Source organism: Lottia gigantea, assembly GCF_000327385.1.
Source record: "Lottia gigantea unplaced genomic scaffold LOTGIsca_61, whole genome shotgun sequence".
NCBI classification, from domain to species: domain Eukaryota; kingdom Metazoa; phylum Mollusca; class Gastropoda; family Lottiidae; genus Lottia; species Lottia gigantea.
This window is the reverse complement of record NW_008710086.1, coordinates 1,072,576-1,089,337: the sequence shown is the minus strand read 5'-3', so window position 1 is coordinate 1,089,337 and position 16,762 is coordinate 1,072,576. Positions and strand designations below refer to the sequence as shown.

General features: G+C 37.8%; 2 protein-coding genes across 2 annotated transcripts; one reads left to right on the top strand and one right to left on the bottom strand.

The window, feature by feature from the left end:
- Positions 1-85: 85 nt before the first annotated feature.
- On the top strand, positions 86-5,858 carry LOTGIDRAFT_220364 (hypothetical protein; the record flags this gene model as incomplete). The annotated part of the gene is made up of 12 exons (XM_009064276.1): positions 86-113; positions 731-960; positions 1,240-1,375; positions 1,726-1,959; positions 2,312-2,576; positions 2,810-3,029; positions 3,479-3,598; positions 3,811-3,920; positions 4,119-4,308; positions 4,979-5,086; positions 5,332-5,410; positions 5,598-5,858. Exons 2-12 carry the CDS (start codon positions 776-778, stop codon positions 5,856-5,858), a joined length of 1,908 nt encoding a protein of 635 aa, XP_009062524.1. The 5' UTR covers positions 86-113; positions 731-775.
- Positions 5,859-9,425: 3,567 nt separating this feature from the next.
- LOTGIDRAFT_166833 (hypothetical protein) lies at positions 9,426-13,127 on the bottom strand (the record flags this gene model as incomplete). Its single annotated transcript, XM_009064275.1, has 3 exons — positions 9,426-9,527; positions 9,814-10,157; positions 10,526-13,127. 3 exons carry the CDS (start codon positions 13,125-13,127, stop codon positions 9,426-9,428), a joined length of 3,048 nt encoding a protein of 1,015 aa, XP_009062523.1.
- Positions 13,128-16,762: the final 3,635 nt, after the last annotated feature.

Sequence of the window (16,762 nt, the reverse complement as noted above, 5' to 3'; positions counted from 1 at the left end):
TCGTAATTTGCCTAATAAGGAATCTAATTGGAATCAAATCACGAACTATATTCGCGGAAGTCAAACGGAAGGAGGAACAAACCAAGATGGCCGATGTTTTCATGGAGTTCATGGTAATTTCGTTTTAATTTTTTCTTCATGTTTTGTCGTTTCTATGAGTGCACAATCGTTCTCATTGCATTTTTTCGACGCATCGTATCTCATTTAAGCAGAAGAACAAATGAAAACCTCATCGTTGTTTGATTACATTGCAGAACTCCATTACAAATGGTGGAATTTTTCTGACTACAAAATGTAAACAAACTTCAACTGATCTGCCCCTCCTTCATTTTGGATTGACATTTGTCTGATTCCGATTATAACCAGTCATACCGCGATACAATACGTATTGATCTTCAACAGTGATCCTTTTGATTTCATCTATATTTGGACTCTTGTGATTACATAACCATGAATACCATATTTGTATCATTTGTTGCATGTCATAATATAACGATTTTTTTGATTCAATACATAATTACTATCTTGTTTACTTGCCAGAATGACAAAATAGTACATGATCGTCTTCTATTTGTTTTCGATATCAGCATCTACTGGAAGCGAGCGTAAAATTGTCATATATCAACCAATCATTTTTCTCCAATCAATTATGTTTTGTGATCTTAGCTTATTCCGTCTGATAATTGACAATATCTTTACTGAGTTCGGCTCATTCTGTATTTTCTTTCAGAGAACTATGGAAAATCGTTGAGTGTTTTAAAGAATCCGATCAGTAATGTGTGACCATCGTCAACTGCGTTCTCCAGCTCCCCTGGGGGTGGTGGATCATGTGGGATCTCTATCAGACAGTTTTGGTGAACTAGTAGAAAATAGTGACTATAGTGATATTGATCTCATAGTGGACGGTGGAGAATTTCAAGGTCATAAAGTTATTTTAGCCGCTAGATCGGAATATTTTCGGTAAGTAAATGTATATATTGAATTATCATCTTTTTGCAGACGTAAACTCTTTATGGGGACCTATGCCTCAATTTTAGTTTTCACTACTATTTTTATTATAATTCGTAATGACTGTAGTCTAAGTACAGTCGTTTTGATTTGGGTTTTGAACAAACATGGTTTATAGGTATAACAGATTGATTAAAACTAACATATGACATCTTAAATAAATTTTTGACAGATTTCTGTAATTAATTTCTTGTTTGATTTTCTTTTCATGTTTTCCTGTTTTATTTGCAGAGCATTATTTTATGGAGGATTAAAGGAATCACAGCCAGGAACAGCCCAGATAGAATTACATGATGTTCCTGCCACAGCTTTCTCATTTTTATTTAAATATATATATACTGGTAGACTTCACCTTACAGAGATTAAGGTAAGAAATAGATCCAATGCACAACTAATCCATGCACAATGCAGAATATAGTGTCATCTTTTTGACAACCCACAACTGTATATTGATCTCTTATGCACATGCATACTTTCTTTAAAGATCAAACTGTCAAGGTTGCGCAATAATGAGCTGGGCAGGGCTGGGCTAATATGAGGGGTAGGGCTTTTTTTAGAAATATTTACAAAAAATGTGTTTCTATTTCGTGTATTTTAATTGAAACGATGTGAATTATTTCATGTCAAAATAGAATCGCTGAACAGAAGTCTGGAATTAACAAGAACTGGAATATATTTTCAGGAATTTTGACAGATCATATTTATTGTATATTTCAGGAAGAAAGTACAATATTAGATATTCTAGGTTTGGCTCATCGTTTTGGGTTTGAGGAATTAGAAACAGCTATATCCGATTATCTGAAATCAGTGTTAAACAGTCGTAATGTCTGTCCTATTTATGACCTAGCCAACATGTATAATTTAATGTCCCTGTGTCTCATGTGTCAAGAATTTATTGACAGAAATGCTAACGAGATTCTCCATAGTGAATCTTTTCTTTCTCTATCACAGGTAAGTTGTCTTGATATTAAGAGGATGGGGGTGGGTGTTAGAGGGGGAGGGAAGGTCTTCAGGTCCACCTTGCAACTAGCAGAATCTGTGAGAAAATCTGTTGAATCTGATAAATCCTTGGATTTTGTCTCATTTAGAGTCTAATACAGACAGGTAGAATATGGGAGAAAGTGGCCGACGAATGAAATAACACAGTTTGTTACAAATGTTCTACACTAGCCATGTTTGATCTTTGTCCTTGATGTGAGCGGTTCAAATTGATATTGTGGACCTCTACACACGTATATTATAACTATCAAAGGCTGAGCCAAACTTTTGGCATATTTCGTATCATTTCTTCTTTTTTTTACAGAATTCGGTAAAAGAACTGATAGCTAGAGATTCTTTCTATGCTCACGAGTTGGATATATTTAAAGCCGTGTGTGAGTGGGCGGAGTTTAATAACGGCACAGACCCCACCCCAATATTAGACAGTGTCAGGCTACCGTTAATGACGATGCCGGAACTTTTAAACAACGTTCGACCGACCAGCCTGGTGCCTGCCGATTCCATACTCGACGCCATCAAAACACAAACTGAAAGTAGATCTATGGAGCTGAAATATCGAGGATTATTATGTAAGTTTTATGTTTAATAGTTTGAAATTTTTTTGAATAACATTTATTTAGTATCAAAGGATTAAAAACCCTGGGTCAATGCCTTCTGTTGAATAGTAACATGTGACCTTCACAACCATCCTAACCTTTAGAAAAATTATAGCTAAAATGGTCACATAAAACCATTTTGAAATTCAGAGTATATGACATTATAGTGTTTTATATGATTCAGTGCTTATTGTTATATATTTTAGTACCCGAAGAGAATATAGCTACAGCATTACACGGAGCTCATGTTTACCGTGGGGAGATGAAAACAGGGTTATTAGATGGGGATTATCATAATTATGATTTAGACCGAGGATTTTCTCGACACCCAATAGACGATAATAACGGACAAGGAATCGTGTTAAAGTTAGATCGTCCCTACATTCTCAATATGTTTAAACTGTTACTCTGGGACAGAGATATGAGGTGAGAACATGATATAGATATAAAATTATTCTGTCTAAGGGTTTCAGATACGGTTGAAAGAGAACACTTTGAAGTCATTTTTGTTACTCTTGTAATGGATTTTTTTTTAAGTATAACAGGCATGATACCAGTCAGCTGTCTAATGAACACCTATTGAACTTGGTTCGATTCCATTGAACATCAGCTTTTTTAATTACATCTAAACACCTAGCAGGTACAAACCAACTTGCTACTGAATGAGCTATTCCTCTACCACAAAAGGACAGTGTTCCAAGCCAGTGCCAGTAATAGAGGGAAGAATTGTTAGTGTAAACTGAGATGAGAATGATATTCTCAAACAAGCACTGACCTGACTTCTGGTTTCTTGTTTCTGTAAATTCTAATCTAAATAAAAACTATCATAGTATATATATTTATGTTTAAGCTTCTTTCTTGTGTCTGTTATCCAGGTCGTATTCGTACTATATAGAAGTATCAATGGATGATAAAGACTATGTGAGAGTTATTGATCATACAGCCTATCTCTGTCGTTCCTGGCAGAAACTCTACTTTCCTATTCGAGTCTGCAAGTAAGTTTTACCCAAGGTCTGGTTGTAGCCTGATAAATCTGGCTCTACCACTTCCTCTGATGAGATATCCAGTGGCAGAGCCATGTTTACCTCCGAGGGGGGGGGGGGGGGGGGAGATATCTAAGATTGCCCGAATGTCTAACCTAGTTATGAGATTTTTACCCGAAAAAGGAGGATTTTATGTAGAATAAGAATTTTTTTTTCTTTTCCAGATTTATCCGAATAGTTGGAACCCATAATACAGTGAACCGTGTTTTTCATTTGGTAGCTATTGAAGGATATTACACCAATAAACCTTTTACACTAGATAGAGGACTTGTAGGTATGTATATCATGGTTTAGTAGATATAAACATCTGAATATGCAGTTTATCAACTAGGAGTATGGTTAAGAGCAGAGTTAAAACTGATTGTGTGGAGAAGAAAAGAATGCATCTATTAAAAGATTCAGCGAGGTGGCATGTTTGAGTTTTATTGTGTTTTGTTTCGGCTTATAATGATGAAGTTTTTTTCTATTGCAGTGCCGGCCGAGAATGTAGCTACTATCAAGAATAGCGCTGTAGTTATAGAGGGAGTGAGTAGAAGTCGTAATGCTCTGATTAACGGGGACGTCAAGAACTATGATTGGGATTCTGGGTATACGTGTCATCAGCTAGGTAGCGGGGCTATTGTAATTCAACTAGCACAACCCTATATAATAGGCTCTATGAGGTATGGCAGGTTTTTAATATCACTTTAAAGTTAACTTTTTATTTCGAACAGTACTTTGGTTTTAATAAAGAAATGAATGAACGTCCTCTCAGTTACTGTGATATAAATACATTTGGAAAGGGTTTGTGTCTTCTCTGTTATGGAGCACAGAAGATTTTGAAATAAGGGGCCTTAACTTAAGATGATCTTAGTTTTCCAGTTATCTGATTTGTCAATCACTAAAACTGATTTTAAATTAAGTGTATTTATCCAATCAGAAACTGTATAACTCAAGTTTTCGTTCTTAAAACTGGTTAATTTGGTGAGTCAAATTAAACATTATGTAAATAGGCAAGACAGTTATCTTTGAAAGTAGGCCCTACTCGATTACAAAAAATCTGAAACCAGTTTGGTACATCAGATTCGTGTTGTAAACGAATGAAACAGATTCGAAAAGCAAGACTGATTTAAAATTATATGAATGACGCCATCTTGAATCCGACGAATCTGTCCTAGGAGGCGGATTCATGGATTCAAAATCCGGATTCAGATTCAGGGCAAACTGCTGTAAATGAGTGACAAGGATTCGGAATCCAGTTTCAGATTGGTTGTAAATGAGTAGGGCCTTAATCTATTTATTTATTAGTAATTGTTTGTAATTTATGATTTATATATTTATTTATTATTTTAGATTATTATTATGGGATTGTGATGATAGAAGTTATAGTTTTTACGTGGAAGTTTCTTTCGATCATCAAACCTGGACCATTGTGGCTGATAAACGACGTGAACACTGCAAGTACGTAACTTGATATTTCATATTTCTTATCTTGCCTATCACGATATGTTGGATGAGGTCCAATCAGACCACCATACGGTAAATCTTTCCAGAGTTACAGTCCTTGATATTCTGAAAATTTATTAGGGCATATCGTGCTTGGCAACGATTTCTAGTTGCAAGAGATTTTTTTTTGATTGGTTAGGGTAAGGAGGTGTGTATTGATGTTATTAATTGACTTTTCTCCTATGTTTTATGAATTTCAGAGCTTGGCAGTTATTGACATTCGATCCTTTACCAATAGCATTTATTAGAATAGTGGGAACTCATAATACAGCCAATGAGGTACGTACAACTTTTATGATAAAACTGCTGTGGCTCAGTGAGTTAGACGTTCACTCACTTACCTTAAAGTCAAGGGTTCATTTACTATTCTAGTGATATAGATAGTTTCTTTAACCCTTTGAACAGTGAGTGTAAATGAAATAAAAGGTTGTGTATCATAAAAAATAACAATTTTGTTTATCTTCAGGTATTTCATTGTGTCCATTTTGAATGTCCGGCAGATTTAAACGGAGTGAATCCAGCGACAACCCATCGTGCTCCCGGTAGTCCCAACCATCCAGTCGTATCTCCGCGAGATCCTTCAGCCCCTCAACAACCAGAAATAGGCGTAGCGGGACCGCCGAATAACCAGTGTAACCAGATGCCGCGAGTACAAGGATTGGATCAATATGCTGTACCTGATTTTCAACAAGATACCCCGGAAGCTGATAGAATTGATGCTTTATAGCTTTATCTCCCTTTGTTGAATGTGTAGCTTTACTGAAAATAGATTTAAACTTTGGGTACATTCACTCTTTTGCTGTGTTCATGCTCTTCCTAGAGCTAGATTGCAGTTTCAACCGAGGATAGTCTCATTCGTATCAGTTGAAATCAGGATGGAACTTTACTAGAGAATTGCTGTATTATTCGTGGATCATTTCTCTTGTATATTGATTATTTGATTGGTTTAAAACTCAAAGCTTACCTCCTAAACAAATATTATATTTTTTATCTTGGCCAGTATATACATGGATATGTTATTTTTAACTTAAAATACTCGTTCTGTATCTGACTCATGGACATTGATCGAATTGCAGGAACCACAATAGACATCTGATTGAAAATTGGAATGGTGCCAATAGATGCTATCAGTGTTCCTGATACACACCAAAAAATGTGAAATCCTCTTTACAATAGAATTATTAGTTTCTAATCAAATCCTGTTATAAGGCTTTTACTTTTATTTCCCTTGTACAAAACCTTTATATATTATTATTATTGTTAATATTTATATATACATCTGATAAATACCAGTTTATATAGGGGATGCTATATATTTAAGCCAAATTGGAGGGTGTGAAGGATCAAAGTTAACAAAACATTGAGCCTTACTAAAGAGTGTGAAGGATTATGTTAAAGATCACAGTAAACCAAACTAGAGAGTGTTAAGCATCAAAGATAAGAAAACATTGAGCCTTACTAGAAGGTGTAAGGATTATATTAAAGATCACAGTTAGCCAAACTAAAGGATGTAAAGGATTATATTAAGGATTAGAAGAAGGATGAGATGTTGAGTATGATAGCAAACTTTAGGGCTCAAAGTAAGATGGACTTACTTTAGAAATTAGGTCCGAAATTTTAGTTTGTAACATTGCAAGTAATGTTACAAAAGCACAGGCTCAGGCATGTGAGATTAACCCCTAGTGAGAGAGTATTGTTAGGGTTAATTGTATAGTTTTGTTTTTAATCACTATATGCAAATATATTTTAAGAATGACACTTTTCTCAACTATAGTCGAGCAGATATATTTATATACACATCAGAGTACCTTTCAAAACATAAACACAAGCAATGAATTTTATTTTGAATTAGTGTTAAGGTTTTCTCACACCATAACGATTACCAGTTGTCTATGGTTACGAATAATGAAAGTAGTCATGATTTCCGATTGCAATTGACAGGTTAGTTCATAGAAGAGTTCTGTTTGAAACTGAAGACCACTATTCTTATTGGCCACCATACACAACTGGTGATTGCTATAGTGTGAGGGCACCTTAAGTAGTAAAGAATATAATATTGGTTTTACTTGTATAGTTTCAAACTTCTAATTCAGAACATGGCCTGCACATTTTATGTTTTGTTCATCTTCACAATGTCAAGATATTACGAACTTCGTCTTATACCTTGACTGTAATAGCTACTATTCTTGTGTCATGGAATGCAGTGATTTCATTGGATTGTATGCTAGCAAATATAGCTTATCAGAGCCCCTAACAGAATTACTGTAAACGTGTCTTATTGTTTACAGATTTTTTGACAAAGCTGCATCCAATCAAATCGCTGACAAACTTCCTTGATACAAGAAAGGTGGCTATTGCAGTCAGGGTACAAGTACGAAGTTCATAATAGCTTGACATTGTAAAGATGTGTTTTGATGGGTCCCCAGTTTTAGTATATTTGCTCGACTATAATATGATCTTTTTGTACATAAAGTTGTGAATTTTGATATATCTTTGTATTTAATTAAGAATTTTTTAGTTTGGCATAATTTCGGCTGTGAGGTTTTCAGATATTTTAAGAATCTAACCAATGATTATCAGTGCTCTAAATTTGATAGTTTTCACAAATCAGGTCAGACTAGAGCTCTAGATTGTTGATTTGACCGTATTTACCAGTCATGTTTGACTAGAGCTCTAGACTGTTGATTTGACTGTATTTACCAGTCATGTCTGACTAGAGCTCTGGACTATTGATTGGACTGTATTTACCAGTCATGACTGACTAGAGCTCTGGACTGTTGATTTGACTGTATTTACCAGTCATGTCTGACTAGAGCTCTAGACTGTTGATTTGACTGTATTTACCAATCATGTCTGACCAGAATTGTAGTTGACTGTATTTACCAGTCATTCTATGCTATTGATAAAAATAGCTGTATTTTCACTTACCAGTCATGTCTGTTAAAAGCTAAAAGTACCTATGTTATTTGATAAAGTAGATGAGATGCTGTGATATATTATTTAAGTTATTAAGTAATTAATAAAACATGTTAATTATTTTATAATTATACAGAAGATAAGAAATATATCTGTCATTTAATCAACATTTGTTGCATTCTTTTCAACCACCTGCAATGTTATTCTGAGTTATGTTTCTTACTTCTGTGTGAGAGCACTTGCAGTGTATTCTTATTTCAATGAGAAAGAGAAAGAGTAAAGAGGGGTGAGGCTATTGCAAAAAGCCTGAACAGACAGTGTCCAAGACCCATTCAATTTCTAAAAGATGCTTTTGATGGCTAGTGGTCTGGAGTAGGCTTCAATTTTCATAAAAATCTTTGAAAGTTTCTCATTTTACCAATGGTATGCCGCCTTCGTATTTGAACACTTGTTCTGGAGAAATATTACAGAGAAACAAATGTAAATGATTTATTGAAATATTATAAAGAAATGCTATAAAACGGACGGAATTGAGAATAATAACAATTATATCTTATATGGGGTTCCATGGCTTACATTAATACAAAATATGTAATTTTATTACCCATAGAAAAGAAACACAAAGAAAACATCTAAGGCCTAAATCTGCATTTTATCAGTTTTGTCAGTTTAGAACTTGGGATGACCATGTTAACTTACAATTGCTGAATGCTAAATTACAATAATAAAATATTTTCACTGTTAAAATAGTGCTTAATACACTTGTAGCGTGATAAATGCAAAATTAAACAAAACATTAAACAAATAGTAAAAATAAACAGTTATAGACGAAATAATATAACAATGGACGGATGCATAAAATATCACAGTGATAGTTAATAAATAAGAAAAATCTATACCGTATTCTGAAACGCACGAAGTTCCTCATACGTACCCTTTTTTATTCAGAGGAGAAAGGAGAGAGTCATAAGAACAAGAGCTCTAAAGAATTAGCTGAAGCTAAACCAGGTCGTGTATCAATGATGGACGGATGAATATAATATCACAGTGATGATTAATAAATATGAAAGATCTCTATCGTATTCTAAAGCGCACGAAGTTCCACACAGAATCGTTGATTCAGACGAAAACAGCTTAAAAGAGTCAAGAATACAAGAGTTCTAAAGAATTGGCTGAAACCTTAAAATGTCACGTGACAATCCGTTTAGAAATATTTCCCGCGTAATTAATCCCGCCATTTACGTGAAAAGCACGCCATTATTAAAAAGTCAACGCCTTTCAACTATCATCAGACAACCATAGCGTTCACCCACAGTTGGTAGATGTCCAAGATAACAGGACGCACACACATAAACAAATAGCAAGTAAGCACATTTCTCTATAATTCCGTTTCTGTGACGGGACCTCTCAGTTGTTTCACCAGTTGTCCCGTCGATGGCGGACAATCGTTTAACCAACATTTCTGTATCATGTCCAACAGCTGAAATAAAGAAAACAGAATAGGATTACCAAAAAATGTGTGATGGGAAGAGAAAGGATTGATACAAAGAAGACAGACTATAGACAGAAATAAGAGGGAAAAGGGCTCACACGTCACAGTGGCATGAAATGTTCCCAAAGAGTTGATATTTTTCTACTTTTGTGTCTTTCTATCGAGACGGATCAAAAAGTATTTTTGTGGAACTCAAGTAAACAGAGCTTTGGTTCGCTACCACCACCAGTAAAGTCAGTCGTCAGTGAACCACAGATCTTCATGTAATACTCACCTGAACGCCCACAGATCCAAGCTTGGCTTCATTCTGAAGTTTATCTCGCAGAACTTGGAATTTGTCCACATGAGCTGGCATCAAGTCGTCATATTCTAGTAAGTTACATTTAGACGCCATTTCTTGACAGTATTTAACGTGATGCGTGTCCAGGCCCTTCCGAACCGGAACTGGCGGACGGTAACCTAGCGTCTGCGCTCGATTTGTGGCGGGATTCTGGACAATTTGTCGGATGGTCGTTTCGTCCAACCCCATTCCTGGGTCCTTGGATGAGTTTGGTTTGTTTGTTGTAAGAGATTTAGTGAACATTCTGTCGATTTTACTTTCTTCATCCCAGCCAGCTCCTGAAAAGAGAATTAACATTTCTTTAACACTGGGATTCAGCCTAACTTCTGCTCTCTTAGTGACAATGGACCGAGCAAGAGAGCAGTCTGTCATTATTTATCCGGTATAAGTCTGTGACTAAATTGCTAAATTAGACAACAAAACTGGAAGAGACGAGAAGAATGAGTCAGCAACTGTGATCCAAGATTGAATTTGATTTCTTTTTCGAGACTATATATCCGGTGAACCAAAAAAAAGGCCATAGAATTGTTGATGTGAATTAATTGATTAAGTAAGAAATCTTTCCTAAAATTCAGCTTAATTGACAATAAAGTTGAGAAATGAGAGGATTTATAGGTCAAGAAATTAGAGACGGGCTTGCACGTACCTGCAACAGGAGGTTGATCAGAAGCACTACTGGATGAAATCTCGAAACCCTTCACCAACTTTTCTCCTGGTCTCAATAATCCTTTAGACTCCTCATCACAAGTCGACGAGGACTCTTCCGGAACCTCCCGGATCACCTCGTTCACGACCGATCCTGATTTAAATGATCCGATCCGAGCTGGTGCCTTGACGCTGCTCCGTGCAGAGGACGAGTCTAAACTGTCTAAAAAGTCTTGTGCGTCTGAATCCGAGTACACTTCCTCCTCGTCTGCGAATTCCGGATCTTCTTCGATTACCTCCGCTTCGTAATTGGAATCGAATTCGCTCCAATCCGTTTGAGTGTCCGAACTCTCACTAGGTTGTTTAGCAGAAACTACGGACACTCTTAACGGAACACCTCGTTTTGCGAGTTCTTGGTACCTCTTAGAAGCAACACCTTTCTTCTGTGCTTTTTTGTTCATTATACTCGTAGTATGCATTTTAGAGAATATTTTATTGTTCTTGGTCTTCTGAGGTTCAGTGCGGTCTGATTTCTCAGATTTTTGCGGGTATTGCTCATCCGGTCCTAACACGTCCGGCCCGTTTGTTGGAGTCAATCGTTGGGGAACAACGTCTGGGCACGATATCACATTCTGGGTGAGCGTCGTTTCCGACTCTAGCGACGATGAAACGGAATCTGTATTACTCCAAGATGTTTTAGTTTCACTATTTTGTTTTTGAGGAGATGTGTATTGGCACGTACATGGTGCGTTTACTTTTTCGTCCACGCACGAGCAGGAATATGCATGATTTCCTATAGCACTACTTATGGAAGCTGTTTCAAAGCCGCTATCGATTATTTTGGCACTTGCGACAACAACGTTTTTATTGATAGCGATCGGGTCGGACGCGTAGCCGCTGTGTTCCAGTTGATCAGCGGTCATCTCCGCTTGGGAAGACAGCGAAGATACCTCCCCACTAGTTAACGATTCACCTGATTTGGGAGGATGCTGTTTGTACAGACTGCTATTAAAACTATCAGCGCTACTGAAACTAGACACAGTTTCCACTTTTGCATTATTGTTTGTATTGCTGACATTTCTCTGATGATTCACAGAAGTTTCGTGTTCATGATTCTGCGTTTGTTGAACGTTTGTTTGATTTTGAGTTACTTGATCCGAATTAGAAGAACTATCTGGTGCGTTGCGTCGTTTTTCCTTCAGTCTACGGAACGTGTCGCGTATTGTTCCGATTTGATCGAACTTGGAATATTTTTTCTCAATATCGGCATTTGATTTTCCGCGATCGGAGTTCATGACTGGGTTGTGAGAGTTCTTTTGGATGGCATTTTTCATGGCCGACCGAGCTTTTGATGCCTTCGCTGATTGGACACGAACGGTTGGTATCTGATATTCGCAAGATATTTCGACCGTTTGCGACTCTTCTTGGGCTTTTAAGAGATTTTGGTGTGGTGCGTTCACAGTTTGAGGTTTTCCGGACGGTGGATTTGTCGATGGTGGCTTTTGTGTTGCTGGTTTTGCTGATTGTGGTCTGGGAGGGGGAGGGGCAGTTGGTCGTTGGATTTGGGAGGATGGGTACGCTGTGTTCGGTCTGACGTTGACCACTGATTGTTTCGCTACCTCAACGGGTTGCTTGATAGGCACGTTTACATATTCGATTTCATTTTCGGGTTGCGGAATCTGCGCATGAAACCATTCTGGCTTTTTACCATTCTTTTGAATTGGTTTTGGATCTTGATGCCAAGGTTTATTCCCGGGATGTAACAGTTCATTCCTTATCTGCCCATCCACTCTAACTTGATAGCTTTCCAGATGGTGTTGGATTTTTGCGGCTTCGTTTGCGGACATGAGATCCTTTAGGGACGGGGCATCTCTGAAGGAATTTCTGTCCACCATTCCTGGCAACGAAGCATGATTTTGATCCGCTCCTGAAGATCTGCTTGAAGGCCCGTGGTTTCGTTTTGGAGGAACTGGTCTCGCGGGTACTTGAACAATGCTCCCTTTTCCTGAAGCCGCACCTGAAGCTGGTGTTGATGCCTGCATAGATCCTGAAGTAGATATTGTCGGCCGCTCTTGATAGGATTGATTATTAGCTTGCGGTTTTGTCGGATACATATTTTTCCGATAATAATCCGACTCGATGCACTCTGCGATTTCGTCAATTTCCTCATATTCGCGCTCTTTTTCACTTTTTCGATAAAATGCTGAATTTGGATCGAGCCCGGATACATATTGTTGTGTTCCCAGAGCGGATGTTGGACTCGGGGATGGGTGGTCATGTCCAGATGAGGTCTGTCCCGGTTGTAGTTTGCTATTAGCACTAAATGAACGCGACCCCTCAGTAGGTCTCGGTGGAAAGTTAACATACGGATGTAGACTTTCTCCGGGTGAGGAAGCAATAAAGGATTGCGTTGGAGGGGGTGGTAGACCCCTTGCTGAAAGGGGACGCCCTTTATTACCCCCGATAACATTCACATAAGGGTTCATTGTGCGCTCTTCGGACGGAACAGACAGAAATGAATTTTTGGCGGAATTAAAAGTCTGATAGACCGCATCGCTGTCAATCACAGAATCGTTGTCATGGTAATCTCCAGATTTCGCCATATTGGAATCTGAAACGTACTTTTCCACGATTATTTTCGTCGGTATCGGACGGTTTCCGACCAGAAACTTATCCTGGCTCCCTCCCGATTTTTGCATCCCTTTTCCTGAAGATCCTCCGACGCCTGTTTGGTTCGGAAGCTGATAAGAGTCCGGGATGCTTGAGCTAAGATTAGAGTCCGGTCTTTCGTAATGAAAATAATCGCCATTTTCTGGAATTACTTGATACCCGACTTTGTGTTGATGAGATTGGAGTTCTTGCCTCTTCTCACAGACGACACCCAGTATCTCCAAAGCAACCAATGCAAAGGCGCGAATATCCGGTAAGAAGAACTGTTTCTTGCTGACTGGTGTCGACACACTTCCGGTTGATAGCAGAGTTCCGTAAACAGAAGCGTGTTCGAAATCTCCGACAGAGGCTCGCAGTACCAGGCACTGAAAATAGAAATGAGACAATAAAGACAAGTATAAGAAATTATAATTATAAGCTATGTGGACTCTCTGAAACGGGTGCCGAATTGACAAGACTAAATGCCAAACGGATACTGGTTTACAAACTCAGTACATTCAAAGCATTAGTAGCTGAGTGGACCAAATACCAATTGTGGACCATCTAAAAGAATAGATTAAGTATATCGCCTACAGGGAAATAATTATTACAGACTAGGCTATATCTGAACCATAATAATTATAATATAATCTATATATCGGTATCTATATCAGTCATTTGATCCCTCTCGTTAATCTGTTAGATATTTAATCATAGTTTAATCCACGTCGGTTATTGAATTGCTACTATACAGAGTCATTCAGCCAAATCTACAGAATTTAAAGTATGGTCGAAATATATTTTAGCAGTTATTGTTGTGTCTAGCTAGCGAGATAGCAGAATTTTTTGATATAATGACATTTCCAAGAGGTTTGGCAAAAGACCAGCTGGAGAACCTGAAGATGGCAATGGTAAAGAGATTTGGTCAGGAACCAATAAGCAGGATCCTCGCTTAAGTTGTCAAAATGGCACCTTGTAAAAATTATTGCCAAGAGGTTTGTTCGGGACCAGCTTCTGGGCAAAAATGTTTGGGGATTTCTGTCTAATCTTTGTTAAATGTATCAGGTTATTTCGTTTCCTATTTATTTATCTGTGTGTTACGCACTGACCATGGCAAGCAGAGATATCATAAGAAAAATTAAGGTTCCTTTTCGTATTGAGATTCGTATTCAAATACAAATCAAAACAAAAAACCCGGATCTTAAAGTTCGCAAGCAGCCATCTTAAGATCTGCATTTTAATCTACTTGCTATCTACCCGTCTACAATGAAGTAGGTATATACATTGTCAATTCAAAACACTTTGTGAGAAAATCTCTTTTGATATTGGGATCATGTTGATCCACTTGAAGTTGAAGATAAGACAGATAAGACAGAGATTGTCGTGAGATTTGTACACTACAGCTAAATAAAATTAACATATAGTTAGGAATGTGGATTCTCTAAAGTAGCCCAAACAGTAAACAACCAAATAACAGTGGCGTTTCTACGTGGTGGCACCTACTCGGTCTCTCCGCATAATCATTTTGAGACACGCCACTGCCAAATAAAATTTATTAAGGTTTATGAAGTGTGGAATCATGATTTCAAAAGTGGTCTCAGCTACGTTGACTCCTGTGTTTCAGCTTCAAATTCAACAATTCCAAATTTGCTTTATCTATATAATTTGGCTTACAACAGAGGAGAGTATATAGGATATGCTTAACGACAATACAAGCCCCAAGAGCTAACAAGTACCCTGAGCCGAGGCTTTCAGGTAGACGGAAATAATCGGAAATGTCGAATGGCACTAGCAATCCAAAGGCTAGCAAAAAAGCTTACCTGGACCGAGCCTTTGAGGTAGATAGAAAACGACGTGAGGTTGTTATGAAGAATGTTCTGATCGTGAAGACAAGATAGGCCTTCTGCTACGTCATGAAGTATCGTCTGCTGGCAAGATTCTGGTAGGGGAATGTCAAGGTCACGTAGGAATTGGTGAAGGCAGCCGCCATTTGTAAGTTCCATACAGATCAATCTGAAAATAAATGACAAAAATAAATGGCCACATGAATTTGTCGTAGTATCACCACGTTCAGTTGTGTAGTAGATTGCACTGGGCACAATGATGCTTGTCTGTGTTCTTTTTGGCCACAATTAGAGGGTTCTGATGGAATTTCTGTGCACCATCTGCAGATAGAGCGCATGGAGTAATGAACAGTCTCTGACGCAACAGACAAAAAGACCCAACTGAAATTATCAAAGTCGTTCTGGGACACAAGACTCTAACTAAGATATAATCAAAATTTTAAGAAATACTGAAATCTGTAATTTAAATTAATAACCAGAATATTGTAGACTTATTTTCTGTCTGGACAACTGGTTGCTCCATAGTTTGGCTATACTTTTTGAGCTTGTTAATAGATCAGAAAGAATCAATATAAAATCAAGGATGAATTCACTAAAAGATCGTAGAATTTTTTGTGACATGTTTTGAATTTTTAACTTTCTACCTAGAGTCGCTGGTGATGATCTGCCCACTGATCAAGGTCATGGTTTCAAAGAACGGGTTCGATGTACTGGTCCACAAACACTGTAGAATGCTCGGATGATGGCATTTCCTCAACATTCCCAGAATGACTATCTCCTGGGACCAGTACTGGACGTGGTTCACCCCGTAAACTTTCAGCATCCCTGTTTTATTCACTCCTTTATGGAGAGACCAAGATGCTTTCATTCTTAATTTACTGGTAGCCTGAAAGATCAAACAATTTTCAGATTTTAATTTATCAATCCTCAACTACTGTTGACCTTGGAATAATTCATCCTTCCTGATTATCCTAGTCCCCCGGTACCCAACCTGGTGGTCTATCCAGCTGTAAATAGGTAATCCTACGCATAATGCAGGAGAGATGTCAAAAGGTTTGGCCAGCTGGAAGACAGGATCTCTGTGAACCTAACTTGTTGTCATAGTAAATAGTTCTTCTTGTCTTCCTTACCTCTATTTTGATCAGTTCTAGCTTCTTCAACCTCTGATAAGGTTCCTTGTTCTTTCTGTTGGTGGAGCAGCAGAGAGTGCTCCAGAGACCCGTTTCAAGATGGCTGAAAATGGAATGCAGGGTCGTGACGACTCCTAACGCTACGTACACAATCCACTGAGGAACGAGCAACTTTGTGGAGTTTGTGTAGAGAATCAACGTCAGCAGAAACAACGTAATCACCCAAATTGTCTGCTCCATGAGAAGAAACTTCTGGAACGTTTTCCCTTGGCCTAGAAGTTGCGTCTGCCACAGATCCGGCGATGACGCATGAATTCTGCTTAAACTACTCCGCCATAATTTGAAAGCGCACATAACACACATGATCACTGTTGCTAACAAAATACTCCATAGTAACACAAATATCACGGCGCCATATTCCGCACTTTTGGCGCCAGATTCTCTCAAAGGGAAGCAACTCACAGGGTAGTCGGATTCAATGTCGAAATAATCCACTGGAATAAAAGGCAGGAACGAAATTCCGATTGCTAATACTTTTGGCGGTAAAATCAAAATAAACAGCAGACTCTTGGAGTAGTTTGAAAAATTGGAAATTTTCACAGGATTTTGAATATA